The 20,327-nt window shown below is 44.1% G+C and overlaps 1 protein-coding gene across 2 annotated transcripts in view; it reads right to left on the bottom strand.

Moving 5' to 3' along the window:
* ADCY5 (adenylate cyclase 5) overlaps positions 1-14,601 on the bottom strand; it is a gene marked incomplete at both ends in the record, with an annotated part of 214,902 nt that extends 200,301 nt beyond the window's left edge. For both annotated transcript variants that reach the window (XM_084264299.1, XM_084264300.1), the window contains one exon: positions 13,591-14,601. In XM_084264299.1, coding sequence (XP_084120425.1) covers positions 13,591-14,601 — 1,011 coding nt within the window. The remainder of the gene's footprint in view (positions 1-13,590) is intronic.
* Between the last annotated feature and the right edge of the window lie 5,726 nt (positions 14,602-20,327).

Here is a 20,327-nt window from a genome sequence, read left to right as displayed (position 1 = left end):
TTTTAACCCCTTACTCTTCCCATAATCATTGAGTATTCAACTGCAAATTTGTTTTGACAGACCCTTCATATCCAGTCTCATTTTAAAAATCTTTTGGAACAATCAATATTCTGGGCAAGAATCACATCATCTAAATCCATACATACAGATTTTATACACACACCACCTATGCTCCAGCATATATGTGCTCTAGAACATCACAGCTGGTCACAAATAAACACTGGATCTCACAGTTTAAGGCCCTCTTCACTGTGATCCCTCAATCAAAGAGATGGATAACCAGAAAAATGGTCTGCAATTCTGCAATTTCTTACCAGCACTTTCCTTTGCCAGGTGATGCCACCTGCAGTGTAGCTCATCAGAAACCAGCCCCATGTTCTGCTGAAAAGAGGTCAGAAAATGTGAGTGACAAAGCATGTCAAGGTGAGATGGTGCTGGAGGTCTGCAAGGCCCAACTGCAGCACGTTGGGCAAGTCATGGCCTGATTTGCTAGAAATAGGTATGGCTTCCTCTGCAGCACCGGTAGCTGGAACAGGCAGGTGGGCCAGGCTGGGCAGCAGAAGAAAGAGGCAGAACGCCAAGGTAAGCCTGAAGCAAATTAAATATCAGAAGGCAGCAGGTTCCTTTGAGACTGCTTGGTTGCTCTTTTGGCAGAAGAGGAAAGCAAGCCATTAAAGAGGCAGAATACACCCGTGTTGACTTCATTTGCAGCACTAATTGCCATGCACGTGTGCTAATTGCCCTCACATGAAGTGCAAGGCAGCGGGCACCACTTAAATCACATGCAGTAAATGAGGCTTCCGAAGTAACGCTTGTTGGGTCACGCTCTCACCACACATTCCACTCGTACCAAAGCAAAATGCTCTGGGAACTGGGGCAGTGCCCTTTTTTAACAAAATTACCCATTGCAGTTTATTTAGAGACCAAAGGGGAAACTTTCAACCACAGAAGTTCATGGCATAAACGAAAGTTTGAATCTTTTCACTAACAGCCACTGGAACAAACTGTTCTCCACTGTCACTTTGGAGGACAGGGTCATGGAGATCCACTCTGCAGGTACCTCATGCAACTCCTTCTCCTTTTGACAGTAAGCAACACCATTTGCTTGCTGTCAGTGAAAGCTAATGGCTGCCAGGGCTCATCCTAGCTACCTGCACAGGTAAAGTGCATCAAAAAAAATTAGCAGCAAGAACACAGACCTACATTGCCTGGGGATTTCTACTGTGGCTGTTCACATCTTTGAGGGGGTGAAAGCAAGGAAACAGGAGAGGAATGATGGGCTGCAGCAGGCAGAAAGACCATGCTTGGAAAATAGGACTTGATGCCCTTCCCTTCAGCAAAGTGTGAAAGCAGCAGATGTCTCTATCAGGATGTTGTCCTTTATATCCTTGAGCTGCATCTGTATATCCTCCTGGCTCCTTGATTGTTTTCTCACTATATGGTACCATCCCTCTGATTTGTGCACCCTCCCAGACTATTTTAGGCCAAATAAATGGGCTAAACTCACTTTGGTTGAGTTGGGCTGGCTCCAGGCTGGGAGCAAAAAGCATTTTTGGTTACTGAGTGTGACTATGTCTCTGGCAGGTACTGCTGCTAAAGTACTCACAACAAAAACTCCAGAAAACCAGAGCCTCAGTGATCCACTACCACATGGGTGTAAGAAGAGGGCAATGTACCTCTCCTTACTGAAATTTTTTACAGTATTTCTTCTCAAGTTTTTTTTTCCCCAGAACTTACAGAGGAATCAGACTGAGGAGAGAGGAGACACTGCAGACATATCTTTCACCAGCATCTCTGAAAAATGTGCACTGCAGGGTGGCTAGTACAAGACAGATGCCTTTCAGTAATGTGAGGATTGATCAGTGTAAATCAGTCACAATTGTTCTACATCAGCTGTCCCTTCATACAGAAAAGCCCCAAGGGGAGTTAAAGGCACTTTGCAAGCAGCCAGAGGGAAAAAGGTATTTTTGGTGACAAGCAGAACTCATTTCTTGTGGTGCTAAATAAGAACTACATAAGGCAACACGGATTTAGGGTATGGTTTGAACAGAGGTAAGATTCCTGTTAGATCTGTCTGGGACAGGGAATAGCAGAGGGAAAAGGATATATCCTGGCCATTAAGATGCACAAGTTAACAGCCCAGGAAACTGCTACCCTGCCTCAGGCCACTGTTTCTGCAGAAGGCACCTTTCAGGTCCTTTCCTCTTTGCTGAAAGGGAATCAACACCTCCCACATCACCCAGACCCAAACACTTAAGTTTCCAGCAGCAAGCCAATATTGCAGATGCCACCCATTTGAACGGAGCACAAGATTTCTCCAATGATCTCCAGCAGAAGGTTTGGCAGGCAGGGAGCTGTCAGCATCTCTCCCCATGAAGCTTTACATACAGTGGATATGCTCACGTTTTGGCAAGGCACTGGCTGAATAGCACATGCAGTATTGCAAATGGCTTAAAATGAAGAGCTGATGGAAAGCAAAGGAGCTTCTCCTAGAAAAGACACAGCAGCAGCTGCCACTTCAGCATTTAACAACCCTGGATCCTAGACCTACATCTTATTACAGTATATTGTCCTGGTCACAGCTGCTAAGGAATTGGCAATAAAAAGGTTTACTCTGAGCTCCAAGCAAGAGGCCAGGCTCTGAAAGCAGGTCAGTTCTCTGCGAAGGACATCGTGAGCAGTTGCAGCAGTCCCTAGCACAGCAGCAGTCATATCAAGGAGATACTCATAACCAGGCTTCAGAGAAACAAGCCTGGTAACAGGGCCAAGAGCTGGCTAAACACGACAGAGGAGCTCCTCTCTTGACTGTCTCCCTATTGCAACCAGCCCCAACCCTTGCCAAAGGAGTAAGTACCTAGCAGAGGGTGATAGTATCTCTTCTCATAGAAAATCACATATATAAGCAATGCACAAAGTTAATAATTAGAAGCACTCCTGACTACAGCCTTACCCTGGAGATACTACAGTAAAGATCAGTCTGACCAAGAAAGTTCATCAAAACAAATTCAAGAAAATTATTTAAACCTGTGTGAACACTCCTCTTAACAAATGTGACTTAATTTAGTTTGCATTTCCTCCAGGATTGAATTAACTAGGTCTGTGTGCATCTAAAAATAGAAGAGTAAGGTGATCTCAGCAGTGGACTACAGTGTCTATAGAGTGGGCTCTATATTGTGGTTTAATTAATTCACTCAGTTACCTTTCCTAAACATCATTACTTGGACAATCTTTTAGTGTCATGACTACAGCTAGGTACTGAAAGGGAAGCCACATGTGAAAGGACACTTCACCTGCAAGTTCTTATTGTACTGTAGTGTTTTCAAGACCACCTCCATCAGGAATAAGACCCAGCTGTCATAGAGACATACTGTTTGTGACAAAGAACTGCAGGCTTCGGGTGGGGTGGGAACCAAAGATAAGTGAAACAATTAAACTAAGACCCAGTTTTAACTAAGAGCAGCCAGAGAGCTCTGGTCATGGACACCTCTTCTTTACTATCTGTTCCTGCTCAGGGCTGTTCTAGCTCCTTTGCTTTAGAAAACTCAACAAACCAAAAAATAAGAAAGTACATCAGTACCCAAAAGCACCTATACAAGTGTGGGGGGGTTGGGGTGTTGAGATGGATGCATGATTAGTACATGCCACAAATGGATCAGGGTGGTGTAATCTTGTCTTAATGCAGTGGGATGGAGTAGCTGACCTCTGGAAGTATCCTTTAACTGTATCATCTGGGATTTTGTAGCCTTCAAAAGTTATCAGTGCATCTGTCATACCAGGGGAGTGACACTCCACAGTAACTCAACTAAGATGATAGAAACTGAGTTCCATTCCCTCATTTTTCTGACTTGTCAGCAGCCTTGCAAATTTCTCAGATATTATAGTAAAACCCACGTATGCACAGCAACCACTTGGTAGTGCTATCTTGTACTGCTAAAGAAGCCAGAATAGAAATGGAATGAAGAAAAATGCCATATTCAACAACAATTGAGAAGGCAAGAACATAATTACCCGATATGAAATGTGGGCACGATGTCAGAGCCCCTTCACAAACTAACATGACCATCTGTGTTATGTTTTAAGTACAAGATGCCACCCTGAGCAGGAAAATACCCCCAATATGTTCCATCACAGGATGTTATAATCCTGTCTTACTAAGAAGGGAGAAGAAATAAGTACTGGTTCAGTTCACTTTCAGTTCAGAGATCATTGCAGATTGCTTTTTCAACTGACAAATACTGTGCAATTCAGCATTTGAACTTATTTTTTTACTCTATAATATCTGAGCAGAAGAAATCATTAAGTGTAAGAGCAGAATTGTTCAGCGAACAGAGTTAAATGAGCTCAGTAGTCCTTCCTGGCCTTAAAATCCAGAGTTGACCACACCATAGCAATTCCCACACTAGTAACCTACTTCATGTTTAACGGTTTTAAAGACTGCAGTTAGCTTTTAGCATGAGCGAGACTGACATTTTAATTACAGAGTCTCTCACCACACTGCAGAGTATCTTCCTCTCCTAGTACCGCAGAGCATTTCTTCCTTTCCTTTATGAGATTACTAGTAACCACCTGCCTGAAAAAATAAAATCCCATTCAGTTGGAAACATCTTCATTAATAACATATCCCTGGGTCCACCCATTTGTGCAATTCTGTGCATAAACACCCACACATCAAGCACGGATACACACAAAGCTGCTGTTGGGTACCTCCCAGCAAACGGAAAGAGTTCATCACGCAGCAAGTGGGTTTAAGTAGCTCTGTCAGCTGTGGGCTGACCAGCAAACTACTGCTTTTAGAAATACTGATTTGAGTAGTCCCTTACCACATCTCTAGCTCTAAGAATTCCATGGACAGAGATGCTTACAGCATTTAGTCTAGAGCAAGGAATAAAGGGAAGGAGCCATGGCTTTTTCTGAGAAATACAGCCAGGGAACTGTCTGCATCAGCAATGTTTTATGACAGATTCTTGCAAGCAATGTCATAGTCTCTCTTTTGATTATGAAGTGAGACAGAATGTCTTATACAAGCTGCAAACAGGTTTAAGGAATAAACAGTTTGCGTAAGTTGCTGTTTTAAGAGATCAATTTCTAATGTCTGGGGGGAAAAGGAAAAAAAGAAAACACAAACCTTTCTTCATTTATTTGTGCTCTTTTGCATCAGCACAGTTATTTGTTTACTGTCTGCAAAGATGCACTCTGATACTAATGGAATCTGTACATTAAATCCGAAAAGCAGCTCTAATCCCCAACTCAACCTGCCAAAAAACAAAGTTTCCCAGGAAAAGGGAAGACAACAGCCAAGCACTGCAGGATCACAAAGGTGAAATTCATAGTAAAAGAATAATTATGGTTGTTACATGGATGTGTAAAACTTTGTATGAAAATAAAAGGAAGTTCAATTTTTCATCTGAAAACTCATCGCTTAAACTAGAGAAGCGGCAGTCTAGCTACAGGAATTAAAACCAAAATTGGAACAGGACTGAAGACTGTTTCAAATATACTTCTCTTCTGGTATTTCTTCTGCTATGAAGTAGTAGCAGCTACAAATGATGACCATGCAGCACATACTGGATTTGCTTGATGCTATTACTACAGACAGTCCGGATAACATCTTAAGTACACAAACATGATTTCTGTTCTTGATTTCTGGGGAAGAGAGTAAGGATACAGTACAATTGCATTAGTGACTTATAAAGAAAAAAAAAAGTACATAAAGATATTTTATTTGCAGAACAAAGCCTGAAAATACAATGAAACTTTTTATAGCCAATGTTGTAACAAAAGTCCTACTCAGCCTGGCAACAGAAGCAATACTGTTGGTGATACCACCACTGCCCATGAATTCTTACACTGTGGGGTCTCTTACCACTTGTAAACACATCACTTTTGCGGTGCAAAACTGACTGTGTCAGGCAGAAGCAGTTCACAAGCTTGCCTAACTACCAGGCTTCTGATAGAAGGGCTTCAGGAATGTTCGAATGCAAGGTTGAAAGCAGAAGTTAAAGGCAGAGCTTAAAGTCGTGTTCAGTCCATTCCTCAGTGTCAGAACAAGACGATCTCATGCTAAATTCTACCACAGATCCGTTCAGTGATGCCATTCCTGTACCTGCCAGCCATTAGGCTGGCAAGTCTCATCACCATTGTAAACCATCAAGTACAGCTTTCCTTGGGAGTGGTCCAGCTGCAGGTGCGAAAAAGTATTTTATGTGTGATCTTAATTAAGAGATAGAAGCTTCAAGCTTTCTATGATAAGGTGAGAACATTTTGGAGTTCAGGAGACAAATATTAAAATTCTTGTCTGTTTCTCACACCCCCTCATAACTAGATTATCCTTTTTAATATCTTTGGGGTTGCATTTTTTTCATTCACATGAGATTTCCCCTTGGGTTTTTACCTAGCCTGAGGACTCCATAATAATGAATCAAATTAAACTTCTGGCAGCAGCAGCAGGATACATCTCAGGTAAAGGAAAAAAATGTGGTTTTTTAAAGTATCATCAATCTCAAAACAAAAAGAAAAAGCATCCTTGGATGCAAGATATCACAAGTTCAGATCACTAGGCTAGACTTCAGAAGGAGGGAAGGAACTAACACTGAGTACATCCCACATCAAAATGCAGGACTCAACAGGAGATGAAAAAAGTCACACACCAGTTACATAGGAACCCCACCCCAGTAGTTGTGAATCTTCACATTCCTTGCACATCCTTTGTCACTGTCCTACCCCTCTGGGTAATGAAAAAAACACCTTGTAGCACATCATGAAATCATGTCGCATCCAGAAGACTTGGGGGAGACTCTGGTGCATTGCAACTCCCACCTCATTACATTTTCTGACTACATACAACCTGTGCAAGGTGCCACAAATTCTGCAATATAAAGCCAAAAGGAAGATAACACTTGCCCAAGGCTAAGCAAAACTTGAAGCTCTGTCTTCTACCTCCTCCCAGAAAAGTATTTTCTCTGAACTGCACCCACCTGCACAGGAGAAAAAAAAAATAGAAAAGAGGAAGACAGGGCTTTTCAAAGCATGGGTTCTCAGAAGCCACTACCTTCTACAGGGTGGACCACTTTACCACACATGAAAGCTGCTGACAAAATTTCAATTTTTGCCTCTCAGTGCTTCAGTTATCATTGCCAGAGATTTTTTCATTGCATCTTTTACCAGGGCAGAAGGAAAGTTGTTTGTTTTTTTTCTTTAGTTCAATCAGATGATGAGAGTAATAACCAATAAAAAAATATGAAGACAAAACCAGCTATTCCCAAAAGACTGCAACTATTCCAACTTTTGTAATGGCCAAAAAGTTAGCAATTGTTCCAATCTTCTTAAAAGACAGAGCGCACTATGGTGCATGACTGAAAGATTAGCTAATCAAACACAAATTGAATGCATTTGGAGAACAGTCTGGTGCCCAAAGTTCACATTCCAGCTGGGCAGAGTCCTAGTCCTCTTCTACCCCAGACCTCAGCAGCACTGCCCAAGCAACAGTGAACTTGGAGCGAAAGGGCATTTGGGAAGCACTGGAGCTGATCCAGGTTCCAGCAGGGCACAGCCAGCATCACCCAGCCTTTAGGAGGAGGATAATTAGCATTTTGTTTCCACTGCCATTCAGGTTTATAAATCATCTGATTGCAGTTAATGACAAAAGACCACGTAAATAAGATGCCCTGACTCAAACAGGTCTCTCAGAGATTACAGGAGTCACACTGGTGTCAAACCAAGCCATCAAACCCAGGACACAGAAGGACAAGTCAATGACTGCTTTGAAAGATCAGGCCATGGAAAGCTGTCCTTCTGCCTCCCACATTTTGATGAATCCAAATGTTTTTCTGAAATATCTTCACCTCTCCAGAAACCAGCACACCCTGACTTTTCAAGCATGTCATTAAAAATACCTAGGACAAGCTTTTTGCCAGACTTAGTGCATCTCACAGAGCAATACACTTAAATCATCCCCATCAGGTCTCAATTCACTGAGATCCAAGACTGAGATTCCTACCGCAATGCTTAAAGGAGCTAAATGGGTCAGTTTACTGAGACAACAAACCTATTAAGTATCCAGGAATGCAGAGAAATTAAGACACACAGCACTCAAATGCTATTACACTAACTGTTATCAATACCAGTGAACATTACAGTGAAATATCAAACTAGTGCTGGGAAGGAGGATAAAGCAAGGGGGGAAATTTGGAGGTGGCAAGATCATAGGGTAATTTAGGAGATAAGAAAAATAGATACACCTTTGTAAACCAAGCAGCACATGCATTCCCAAGAGATTCAGACAATATTCCTACTAAGGACTAATTGATATGCAATACCTCAGGGATTAATTAATTACCCCTGTTACAGAATTACAGAATGCAACTATCAGTGCAACAGTTACTGAATGTTTTCAGGCTGCCATTTTTTTCCTCTGAAGAAAAGGCCACAAATCATGGGGGGGGGGGGGGGGTTTGTTTTTTTTGGGTTTCTTTTTAAAACTTCAGTCAAACTGCTGCTCACGCAGATTCTTCAGTTGTTACGAGTAGTGGAGCACATCTCACTGTGTGAGAGCTCTACTGATATCAATGTTTATGCAGAACAGGACATTAAGTGCTGTTTGAGGCACATGGTTTCTGTCCTCATGTGGCTGGGTGCATTAAAATCACATCCTAAATGAACATTACTTAAATTTATTTTCCAGGTAGACAAAAGTAAAGCCATCAGCAAACAGCCATAAGCAAAGTGACACGCAGCTCTAGCTGCATTTCAGGTAGCTCATCTCTCCTTCCTTATGAATAAAGGCCACTTGAAGACAATGAAAGTGCAATACAGTGACTTGAGTAACGCACTTCTGAGAATCTGTTAGTCTCAAAATCAGTCATCACTTACATATATTAAGCACACAGAGGCTGAGATGGAACATACAGTACTATTTCTCCTGCTATGTGCCTAGCTTCTCATTGAATGCCATTTAAATCACATCTAAAAAGCATCTCTATGAGATGCTAGAAGATATCTAAACCACTCAAGTCAGTATCTTATTACAGTAAGAAGCTGGTTTTAGCCCTGCTGAAGCAACAGTTTATTTAGAGAAAAGAAAAAGAGGCTGCACACGTTTTCATACCAACATCTTCCTAGAAACAGTTAAACTGAAATGCTACACTTTCGAGAGAACCACCATGCAGCTGCAGATCAACCATGTACCATTAACATGGACTGACAGGGAGAAAGGCAAACACATACATGGTCCCAGAAGAGAAGGATGGAGAGTACTAATGTAATGTTATGATGGAGGCGTATGGAAAGGGGCCCAGCAACATCAGGAACCTTGAATCAGTGTCATAAACAAAGGCCATGTGGTGGGGCAGCTGTTCAGAACTGTACTAGCAAGATCTTTCGCAGAAGGCTTGCAGTAGTATTTGGGGAAGAAAGAGACCAGAGCATTTCGGTTTCTCTTTCAGTGAGGTTATTACGGACACAAGATTTTAAAAAAACCCCAACAAACCCAGACTTATCTTTCCCAGTCTTCTGTTTTCATGGTACCTTAACAGGCACCTACTCACACTGAGTTAATAAACTACAAAGGCTTAACTGTATCCTTGAACAAGGAACCTCAGAAAGTTACAATAAAACAGGTTTGGATTGGGGAAACAGGAGTAAATCTAACCTTGGTCCACGGGCTTGTTTGATGTTTGTATATGGCATTCTTATCCCTTGCCCCGGTCCCCCACCCACTCCCACACACAATCCCCATCCCTTTTTAAGTCTGATTCAGAGCCTAATAAACTCCGTTGTGAAACTCCCTGTCCCTTAGCCCCTAGTCTTACAAAAATGCCAGGGCTTACTCAAGACTATCTGCACTGAGGGCAGCTGGTCTACTCACATGACTTCAGTTAAGCATCTGCAACTTGTACGCTGTTAAGTTCTTCCCATGTGTCTGGTCTGTGCAAGTTTGTGGGTCAGCTAGGGAGTTTGTTTCTACCAGAACATAAAATAAATGTCAGTATCATCTTTATTGCAAGTGCAAGAGTGTTTATTGATAGTCTATTCTTTCTCAGTTAAGTATTAGTCTCATTCACACGTAAAGTACTTCTTATGTGAATCCTGGAGTAAAATGTGTTTTCAGAGCCCAAAAGCATATCAAAACCAACACATGGAAAAGGCTGGCCTTAAAAGAGATACAATGTACAAAGAGAGGAAGACATACTCTTGCATGCATTGAAACACATTTGTAATCAAAACTGTCCCAGAATAACACAGATGCCATCATATCCTCCCCAGTAAATGCAGAGGCAGTCCCTCTAGAATACATGATCATAGGTACACAAATGACCTTTAAGCAATCCAGACCCGTAGCTGGAGGGGTGTCATACATTTAATGTGCTTTGCTTCCAGGAGCAGTCTTTGGGTCTAAGTTCTCAAGCATGTGTTTTCTTTTTCTTTCCTCCCTCAGCATTGGGTAATGAACACAATGTAGTAATTTGTATTAATTATCATTTTTTGTTCCAGTCAGATACACATTTGAGAAGCCAAGATCACTGCCTCTACCCGATCAGATTTGCAGAGGTAACAAGTGTATACTGCTGCTTTTGCTGGAGGTGCTCAGGACAGTCTTTCGGAAGACAGACCCCAGACTCTCCAGATAGCAAACAGAAGTGAGAGCATACTTTTAAAGTCCAGCAAACCCCAAATTATTTTTAAAAAGCTGTTTAACTAAGACTGAACAGTCACAGTTATCTTTACTCTTGTCACCTTACAGATTCAGAAATAGAGGACTACCTTAACCCTCTCATGAAGCCGGACTAGCATAGCCTTGGACCTGACAGTCTGGTGATAGAGAAGTTACGCAGAGCTAGGAGAAGGTAATTCAGACAAAATCCTGCATCCTCAGCAAGGGAATTCAACAAGCTGTCTTTCTCCCAAAAGGGAGCTACAACTAAGAATTTCAATCTCTTGAGAAAGAGGAGCAGCAAGGTTTTTAATGGGCTCCTGAGCCTCATAAAAGTACTCAGGAGTCTACACAAGAGTCACTTGGCTTTGAATGTTAGTGTATAAGAACAAGAGTGTATGATTTTTTCCTGCCTTGGAAACAACTGGGAAAAAAGCCTACAGAAGGAAGAACTTGCTTAAGTACTATAGTCAAAAACACCATGATAAAGAAAGAAAAGAGGACACACATCCTAATTAGCCTTTCTTCCGTGACTGCTGTGGATAAAGAACCATCTGGTCACGTAGTCAGCAATGCATTCGCATCCACTCCTGGTCCACAAAACCCAGGCTGATGTGACTGCTAGCATGAAGTCACTGAAAACAACTTAACACCCTCCTCTCAATTTATCTGGTCTTCATCCACCTTCATCCCTGTTAAGTTTGAAGGGGGAATATAGGGCTTGTGTGCATCAGTGGGGCAGAGCTGAACACAACAGATTTCCATGGCAACAAGATACAGCCCCAGCAAGGGAGGCCTGTTAATAGCTGTGAGGCGATGTGCTCGGCAGAAACATTTTTCTATCAGCCAGCCAGAGATAGCAGCTCATGTTCGTACACAAACGTGCAAGGAATCTGATTCTTGGCCTTGTACAACCCCACTGAATTCAGTCAGAGCTACGCCAACGTAGACCACAGCAAGATAGAAACTGGCATTTGGTGTTGGTAGAAAAAATGAATATGCAACATGGAGAGACACTCTGCCTTTAAAAACAAAGCAAGAGTACTCCTAAGACATTCCTCATTAACCAAGCATTTATTGCCCAACTGCAGGAAAACCCAGTACTAGTATGAAACTGAAAGCACCCGTGTAACACACAGATTTGTGCATGCTGTACCATTACCTACTGCCCACGCTTTTACCCTCAACAAATGGACCTTTATACATATGCTCAGTCTCTTAGAAATAACCCCACTGCATTTGAAAGGGGAGGGGACTGTCATCCCAAATTCTTCACCGAGGGAGTCAATCATTTGGCTTTTGTGATTTAGGTTCCTTTCCTTTAAACTACTGTTTAAACACTTTCCAACATAATGATATTTTATGCATGTTAGTAGCCTTCAGACTCAACTTTGCTCATAACATGTAGTCTTCTGGCCAGACTCACTATGAGCTTTGCCTGCATATGCAAGATTACAGTCTCTAAACACACTGAATTCAATAGGACAAGCCTCGGTTTAGGAAGTTAAGGGCATGCACAAGGCTTTGCAGGACCAGAGACCCAGAGGGAAAGAGCTGAGGCCGTGAGCAAACTTTTCCAAGTCAAGCAGAAAAACAGCAACTGTCCCATTTAAAGTGTCTGCTCCGCTAGAAACATACAAAAAGCCATTTATATCAAGCATAAGAAAAATATGCCATGTACAGTTTATAAAAATATCTGTAACAAACTAAGAACAAAGCCAGAAGCTGTCCAAGCAGGCTTAACTGGGCATAGGGGCAGAAAGACTAATTTCATAAGCTATTTTGTAGAGTAGAGCAGAGCAACAACAGACCCATCCTGATGCTGGAGTTTCTTTTAAGCCCCGCAACTGCTCCTGACACTGCAATAGGTGGTGGAACTCAAACCAACTTTGAAGTAAGACTCGAGGCAGGCACTAAAAGCACAAGACTTTTTTTTTATTACAAGATAAGGCTGTAAAGCTGTTGAACACCTGATTTTAACAAACAATCCCCAGTTACATACAAGCATCAGGGCTGTGATAGGATCATCCTTGTTCAGAGTCCTGCGCATCCAAGGGATGGCAGTTACCACATAACCAGGACGTTTTAAGTCAGTGGTTTCCCGACTGCCTAGGTGTCTGGTAAGCTTAAAGCACATCAGCCCCAAGGCTGCTTGCTTTGCTTGAAGAGTGGTGCCTTATATTGCTATTGTTTATACAGATATACTAATTAAAATTCACACTGTAGCACATTCAATAATAGCCTTATTGTTCCCAGGAACTGAGCTGTTCCAGTTAAACATGTTATCACAACTAAGTTATAATCTGTATTTATACCTTTTTTAAAAACTTTTTTTTTTCCTGGCTGTATATGAACTCAGGGCTTCTTCACCATAGATATTTCCAGCACATCTCCAAGCAAACCACCTGCCTGCTAAACCCAAAGCTTACTCCACGTTCCCGTGGTGCACACTCTCTGATGGCTAAGCAAGCACTTTGCTGACACTGAACAACCCAGACTCGAGAGTGACACACGAGGATAACCTCTAGCTGATAAAAATGGCAAGGCTTTCCACACATTTCTTGGTAACACAGCAGCACATGCGGATACCATTCCACAGGTGTGCTAGGTGCAGAGCTGTTTACACTAAATACAACTGAAGGGCATTAGCAGGGCTGGCTGACAGCACTGGAGCAGCGGTCACGGGAAGCTGGCAAGACATGTTTCTTAAACATTTAGAGCCTTAATGAAGTGCAGCAACAAGGAAAATTATAAGCCAGCCACCCTGTTGTACACCAGCACACCTTGGAGCAGGTAACCCACAGGCTCGATAGAAAGCCCCATCAGCCTTCCAGCATCAGGCAGGCCTGTGAAAGTCAGACAACCCCTTTCCTCGCCCTTCAGCACAGCAGACAGGAGAGTGCTGCCAAGTACACACCTGAACCAGTTCAGGGCTTGCCTACCTGCTTCAGGAGGAACTTATCCTCCGCGTTGATCTTGAGAGACACAGCCAGGTGGATGGCAGAGAGCACCACTCCGCTGATGACCGCAGCCCTCATCCGCACCGGCAGCAGTGTGTAGATGCTGTAGATAAAGAAGACGGTCCACCAGATGCCCTCTGAGGCACTCCTGGGCCACACCAGCAGAACCCCTACTGCCTGGACTGCCAGGATCACCACGATCACAGAGTAGCACACCAACCACATATGGTCCTGGTGGAAGTCGTTGCGGTTGCACACCATGCACAGCACCACCATCAGCAGGATGGCCAGAGAGAGCACCACGACATAGGAGACCTCATAGTGGCCATGCGCGGCATGGAAGATCAGCATGACCACGCAGACCAGCACCAGCACGGCCATGAGCATGGTGAGGCTGCTCTGGTTGAGTCGGAAGAAGTAGCGCTGATAGAGGCGCTCCAGTTTCTCCGACTGGAACTTCTTAGACCTGAAGATCTGCAGCAAGCTACTGCAACAGCTGCCCATGGAGAAGGCCGCCTCGGAGTCCCCCTCGTCCCCGTCCTCTTCTTCTAGCTCCTCAATCTTGGCCTTGATGCGTCTCTCCTCCAGCCCCAGCTCCACAGACCTGGGCCGTACCTCCCCCTGCTCCCCCAACTGCCGGGGGCTGGCATTGTTGGGGGCAGCTGGGGAATCACCGCTAGGTGGGTGGCAGGACTGGTGACGTCGGCTGTCGTCACCATGCTCCTGCCAAGCAGATTTAGACCTAAAGCTCATCATCCTGCAGCCACTCTCCCCGCGGCTCCGGCTCGCCTGGGGCTCGTAGTCTTCCTCGCTTCTCCACCTGTTCGACATGCGGGAGGCCTTCTTGCCCGAGGACCTGTTGGGAGGTGGCGCATATGAGTAGCCATTGGCTCGAGCCTCTGCTTCACCCCAGGCTGAGCGGTGCTGCTCCGTGCCTGCCCAGGGCGTGGGGCCACCGAAGCCCGGGGGGCTGACGCTGTTGGACCGGGACATGCCCTGAGGGAAGGGGCAGCAGGCAGGTGGACAACCGTCGAGTAAGCACAGAGGCCTTCCCTGCCACTAGGGACAAGCAGCCAGGAGAAAACCCCAAAAGACAACAGGAAGGGGGAAAAAAAGACAAAAAAAAAAATCACAAATTTTAAAAAAATGAAAAAAAAAAAAAGCAAAAAAAGATGAAACCCGCAAACGGTCCCAAAGTCTCGGAGCAGCCAGGCGCACCCCAGGACCGGGGTCTCCCCGGCGGGGCCCTCAGGGCAGCGCGGCAGCGGCGCGGGCCATCGCCGGCCCCAGTGCTTCGACACCCCCGAGCGAGCTCGGCACCGCCGGGGCCGGGACGCCCCCGTCTCACGGGAGCTCGCCGTTAGCCGAGCCGCAGGGGCTCCAGGCGCCGCGGGGGAGCCGCATCGCAGCGCGCCGCGCCGGCCCGGCACCCGACGCTCAGGGCCGGGCGCTGGGCTGGCGGGCGGCGGCGCCGGCCGCCCCGCAAGGAGACGGGCGCCCTACGCCACGGGCTGGGCGGCGGGTAAGGCACAGAGGCTCAGGCTCGTAGGGCCGCGGCAGCCGCCGGCGGGAGCATCCCCTGCCGGAGGAGCCCTGGGTGCGGCGTGAGGGGCTGCCCGAGCTGCGACGGCGGCGCCTCAGCAGCAAGACCGGGCCAGCGGCAGCCGCACTGCTCATGCACACAGCGACCGCCGCTCCCGCTACGCCGCGGTGCCTCCGGGCGGCGGGAGCTCCTCTTCCACGGGCACCGGGGCAGAGGAGAAACGAGCAAATCTGAAGGGAAAGAAGAAAAAAAGGAAAAAAAAAATAAAAAGAAGCAGAAGGCGGGGGCTCGGCGCTCCCTCCCCGCGCTGTCAGAGAAGCGGAGCGGCGGCGCGGGGCTACGGGCGGCAGCGGCACCGCGCGCGCCTCTGCCAGGGACGGCGGCGTCGGCCCGCCCCGGCCCCGCGCCTCTTTGTACTCCCCATTCAACCGGGCGCCGGCCGCGCCGGCCCACGCCCCCGCCCCCCGCCGGCCCCCATTGGCGCGACCCCGGTGCCGCCGGTCGCCATTGGGCACCACCCCCAGCCCGTCTGCCAATACGCGCCTCCGAGGGGCGGGCGGCCGCAGAGCAGCCGTTAACTCCTTCGGCGCGCGGCGTCGGCGCGTCTCGCGGGCGCTCCCTGAGGCGCCCCCCCGAGACATCAGCCCTACCGCCGGCCGCCGCCGCAACGGAAGGCAAACGCGATTAGCTCCGCGTTCCGCCTCACCGTCCAGCGGCAGCTTTCCCTGAGGGGAAGGGAGGAAAGCGGAACTGCCTCCTGCTGAAGATGACAGAAATGGTGACTTCCCAGTCCCGGCGGCCAAAACAGGAGGAAAAGTACAGCCCCAGAGAAACATCTCCAACCTCGGTACCTGTTACCAGACCTACTACTGACACAGCAATTAAGGCTAAAACACAAATACAGGCTTGGGGGTTGTTTGGTTTAGGTTTGTGCAGTTTTCACCTGACAGCACTGTAATAGAGTCATAGCAGAGGGTGTATTCCCTAACCTGGCTAGATATGCTGGTCAGGGGGTGGGTACAGGGAAGGTACCACAGCAGTTCCCAACGCATTTCAAACACCAGACTCTTCTACAATGTTCTTTCAGATGACCCACTCTTTCTGCAGCTGCAGCTGTGCGTTAGCCAATTAATGATTTACAGTGTTTTGAAGGTAAGCATCATATGTGCTAAGAATAATATTCTCGCTTGATGTTCTGTACCATGTTTTATTAAAAACAAACTGTCAAATCAGATAACTGCTTAAGTAGATGAAACTGATAACAGTCTAGCTGTTTGTCCAAACATCAAAAACCCCTGCTTGCAAGTAGTCCTTAGTTAAGGCAAGGTTTGCAGACAGGTAGCAATGGCGGATAAAGGTAGAAAAAACAGATACCCTGCCAAACACAAGCCCTGTACATGTTCTTTACCCTTCAAGTAACTTCACAAATTACAGCGGTTCAGGCTTTTCTACATTTCCATGAAGATTTGTAGAAGTCAAATGCTGAATTTTCAGCAGCTACTTCCACAGAGTATTTTAAACTGACCAGGAACACACAGATAAAGTATTTTCACTAGAAAAAAAAAAAAGTACAGAACTGTTACAGTGGTGCACACTTATGTGCTATTTTCCTGCCAGATGCTACATACTGTAGCTGATCAAGATTGCCTTCACAATCTCCTTTCCATGAGTAGACATTTTAACAAATAAGTACTACCACCTTTCAGATTTAATTTATATTTTCTTGGGATATCATACAATGCTGTCACTGTCCATAGACTAGAACAAAACTCCGGCTGCACAGTGCCTAACTCTCGGGATACAGACAGCTCTTTAGTGAGTTGTAAATTGGGACAGGTCTTTTTGCTTTGTACAAAAAGACCCATTTGGGAGCTCTTCTCCCAAAACCAGCAGAAAAAAGATCTCACTTTTTCACAATCATATGCAACTGTAACACCATCTAAAGGGTGGACAATAACCCACAACAATGTAATGTTTAAAACGAATTCTACTTGGCAAAAAAATTACTAAGTAGGTATGTATAAGAACCAGGAACATTCAAGATCCAATATCGACATCTTCCTACATTTAGTTCTGGATACCAACAATGTAATGGGCCAGAACGTTTTAAGGTTCTTCTGTTTCACTACTAAGTCAGGTCTTATTTAACTGTTTTATCATGATAGACTCTGGAAGCCTGAATCTAAGGCAAGATTCTAAAACGCAGTAAGCTATAGTCCCTTCTCTAGAAATTTGATGTAACAGGCACCAGGAACCCGTAGTTTCAATTCACGTGTCTTTTCACTATGTCATCTTGTTTGATATATCAGTGTTTTTTCTAATGTTAGAATAATTGATGCTAAAGCTGACGACATCAAAATTGTTTTTTAAAAAATACTCTTTATCAAGAGGCAGTAAAAAAGCTTTGCCCTTGCTAGAGGGGAAAATAAGTCTTTAACCAAAAGCCAGTAACTTTAAAAACAGGTAGGTAAATACAGGGTGGTGAGTTTAAAGAAAGGTAAAGGAGCAGTTAGAAGCGATTCTTCAAGAAATCTCTTTACATGAGCATTCTTATTGTTTACACAATTTAAGAGTAGTGCCAAATAATTGGGCAATTCAAGCAATGAGGACATACAGGTCTATGACAAAGTATCAGTGTGCAATCTGACATAATCTAAAAATCTTAAAACTATTGCCTACTCTTAGGTGATCATATTACTGCATCTCCTATCTCAGAACTGTAGTACAAGAGAGGCAACCTACTACAGTATTGTAATGTTAAGGATACAGATTACAATACAGACAGTTTACCTCCAGCTTTTGTTCTAACATGTGCTTTCTTCAGGCTCTGGATTCTTGTTTCTAATTCAGAAACCTGATTATAAACAGCAGGTGAGAAACTTTGTCTCACCTGAAAGATTTACACAACAAAGCAAAACAGCATATCCTGGGTAGCTGCAAAATAATTTAAGAAAAAAAAAAAAGTGCAACATTTATTCTAAAAACATTCAGGCAATTATTCTCTGTTAATAAATTTAGCATAGATAACAGTTATTTTTTCCTTTGGTAACAGTTCAGTCAGTTTCTGAAGAACGTTTCTAAGACTGAGAGCTTCTGTATCTCAGTCCTAACTCAGCTATGTACAGCAAAGTATGACCTTAGTTAATAGAAGTTTTCTTTGTATTCTGGTCTGTAAGATGAGAGTATTTATTTGCTCTGGTCATAGAGATGAAACACAAATATCACATGACAATGTGGTGCCAAAACAGAGAAATTTACTATTCCTTATCTAGAAAAAAAAAGAGTGTTAAACCTTCTACCCTAACAATTCTAAATTTATTCAGCCAGTCAAATGCTTTGGGGCAGTAAAATTCCATTAGGTATCCTGCCTCCTGTTTGGGTTTCTCTCTTTTTCAAATAGTGTTTCTCAAGTTAAAATAATACTAAATTGAAGTAGACATATGGAAGATTCAGACAAAATTAGCAAAAATTACTAGAATGCTATCACCTTTGCAAAGATCCTTCAGGAAGCCATGAGAGAACCAGCAAGTAGAGTTAGAGCTAAGTGAAGCACAGAGCTGAAGTTCAACACATAAACAGTTCACAAATTCTGATTTCAGATGGAGCCTCATGAATCTGTATCAAAACATTTCTTAGTTTATTATTATTACAACAGGTGCAGTAGACAAACATTAGCATTCCTTCTTTGCATTATTTACTTAAAATGGGGAGTAACATCTAGACAGTGACCTCAGAGCACACATCACATTTTGGTTTTCATGGCTTTCATACACAAGAAGATTTGTGTAAGTATTAAATCCAGAACACTAAAATATCTATGCTCCCTAAATTAGAGAAGCATTTATAAGACAAGTTCTTGGTCATTTCAGTGACCCCCTTTGCACAGTCCAAAGCAGCCTCTGAAACCCTGAGCTAATAGTAGGATCTAACTTGGAGATATGAAATACTGAAATGGAACAAGCTGCTATCATAGATTTTCTTTTTTCCCTCCTTCATAATACAATGATTCACAAAGAACAGAACTAAAAGTGAAGAGAAAACTGTGAAAACAAAACAAAAAAACCTAATCAGCCACAGCCATTTAAAAAGGAAACAAAATACTGAACCAAAATCAACCCGATTTCTAGGTTTTTTAGGGGCACATAGAAGCCTAGCAAGACAAGGTGCTTGTTGGATTAGGTTTATGAACTTTTTTGTAATAGCATCCACAATATTTCACCCCAAATGCAAAACTGGAAATATGTGCACTCCTATGCTGTTCAGGACAAGCTAGAGCTGGGATACAGCTCCCCAACACATGCATATGCACATACGCAGTACAGGAGGATTGCATCATGAAATCCACCATAACACAAATAACTTGTGGTCATTCACAGAAATTTCATTTAATCCTGACAAGAAAAAAGCAGCCGAGGATCCCAGCAACTCCTTTGTTAACTGTAGCCCATATATACCTTCTCAGTATTCAGCCTTGCTAGCTCACCTATGGATAACATCAAAGCAACATTAGCATGACTTAAGTATTTGTCCTGGGTGGACTCATTGCATATAGCTCAGAGCAGAACAAGGATGCTTTTGCTACATAAGCTACCCAGTTTTAAGCTAGTCTACCAAATAACTTTACAAAAACTGTAGTGAGGCTTAGTCTGAAGTTCCACTTATAAAACTATTGTACTGTTGTGGTTTAAGCCCAGACAGCAACTAAGCCCCACCCAGTTATCTGTAGCACAAGCACCAATAGTTAAGGGGCACCAATAGTTAAGGTCACTGCCTAAAATGAAAGTGATAGGCCTTGTCATTATAGCACTAAGCACACCAGCAACTCGGCAACTTCTACAACCAGGAAGCCTAGCCTCAGTACACCTGAAAACAAGGCCCAAAGTCAGGTGGTTTTGCTTATCAAATTTACACTGATGCTGGCTTAATTAAAGCAAGGAACCACAAGAGGGTCACACAGAAAAGTGTCATTCTGTGCATAAAACCTAATCCCAAATGTATTCATTGTATTTTGTGTCCAACCCCACCCCTGGTTACTCTGACCCAAGACTGATACATGCTGTAGATGGTCTGGAGCTAAGCAGAGATATAAACTGTAGAAATACTTCTGAGAATTCCACCCTTCTTTCATAACTGTCTATACTTGTTAATCACTGTAGTCCCAGTCAGGAAGAGGTAA

The sequence above is a fragment of the Gallinula chloropus genome (genome assembly GCF_964237585.1).
Source record: "Gallinula chloropus genome assembly, chromosome: 5".
Lineage (NCBI taxonomy): Eukaryota > Metazoa > Chordata > Aves > Gruiformes > Rallidae > Gallinula > Gallinula chloropus.
Note: the sequence above shows the minus strand (reverse complement) of the source record. Positions and strands in the feature narration are given on the sequence as shown.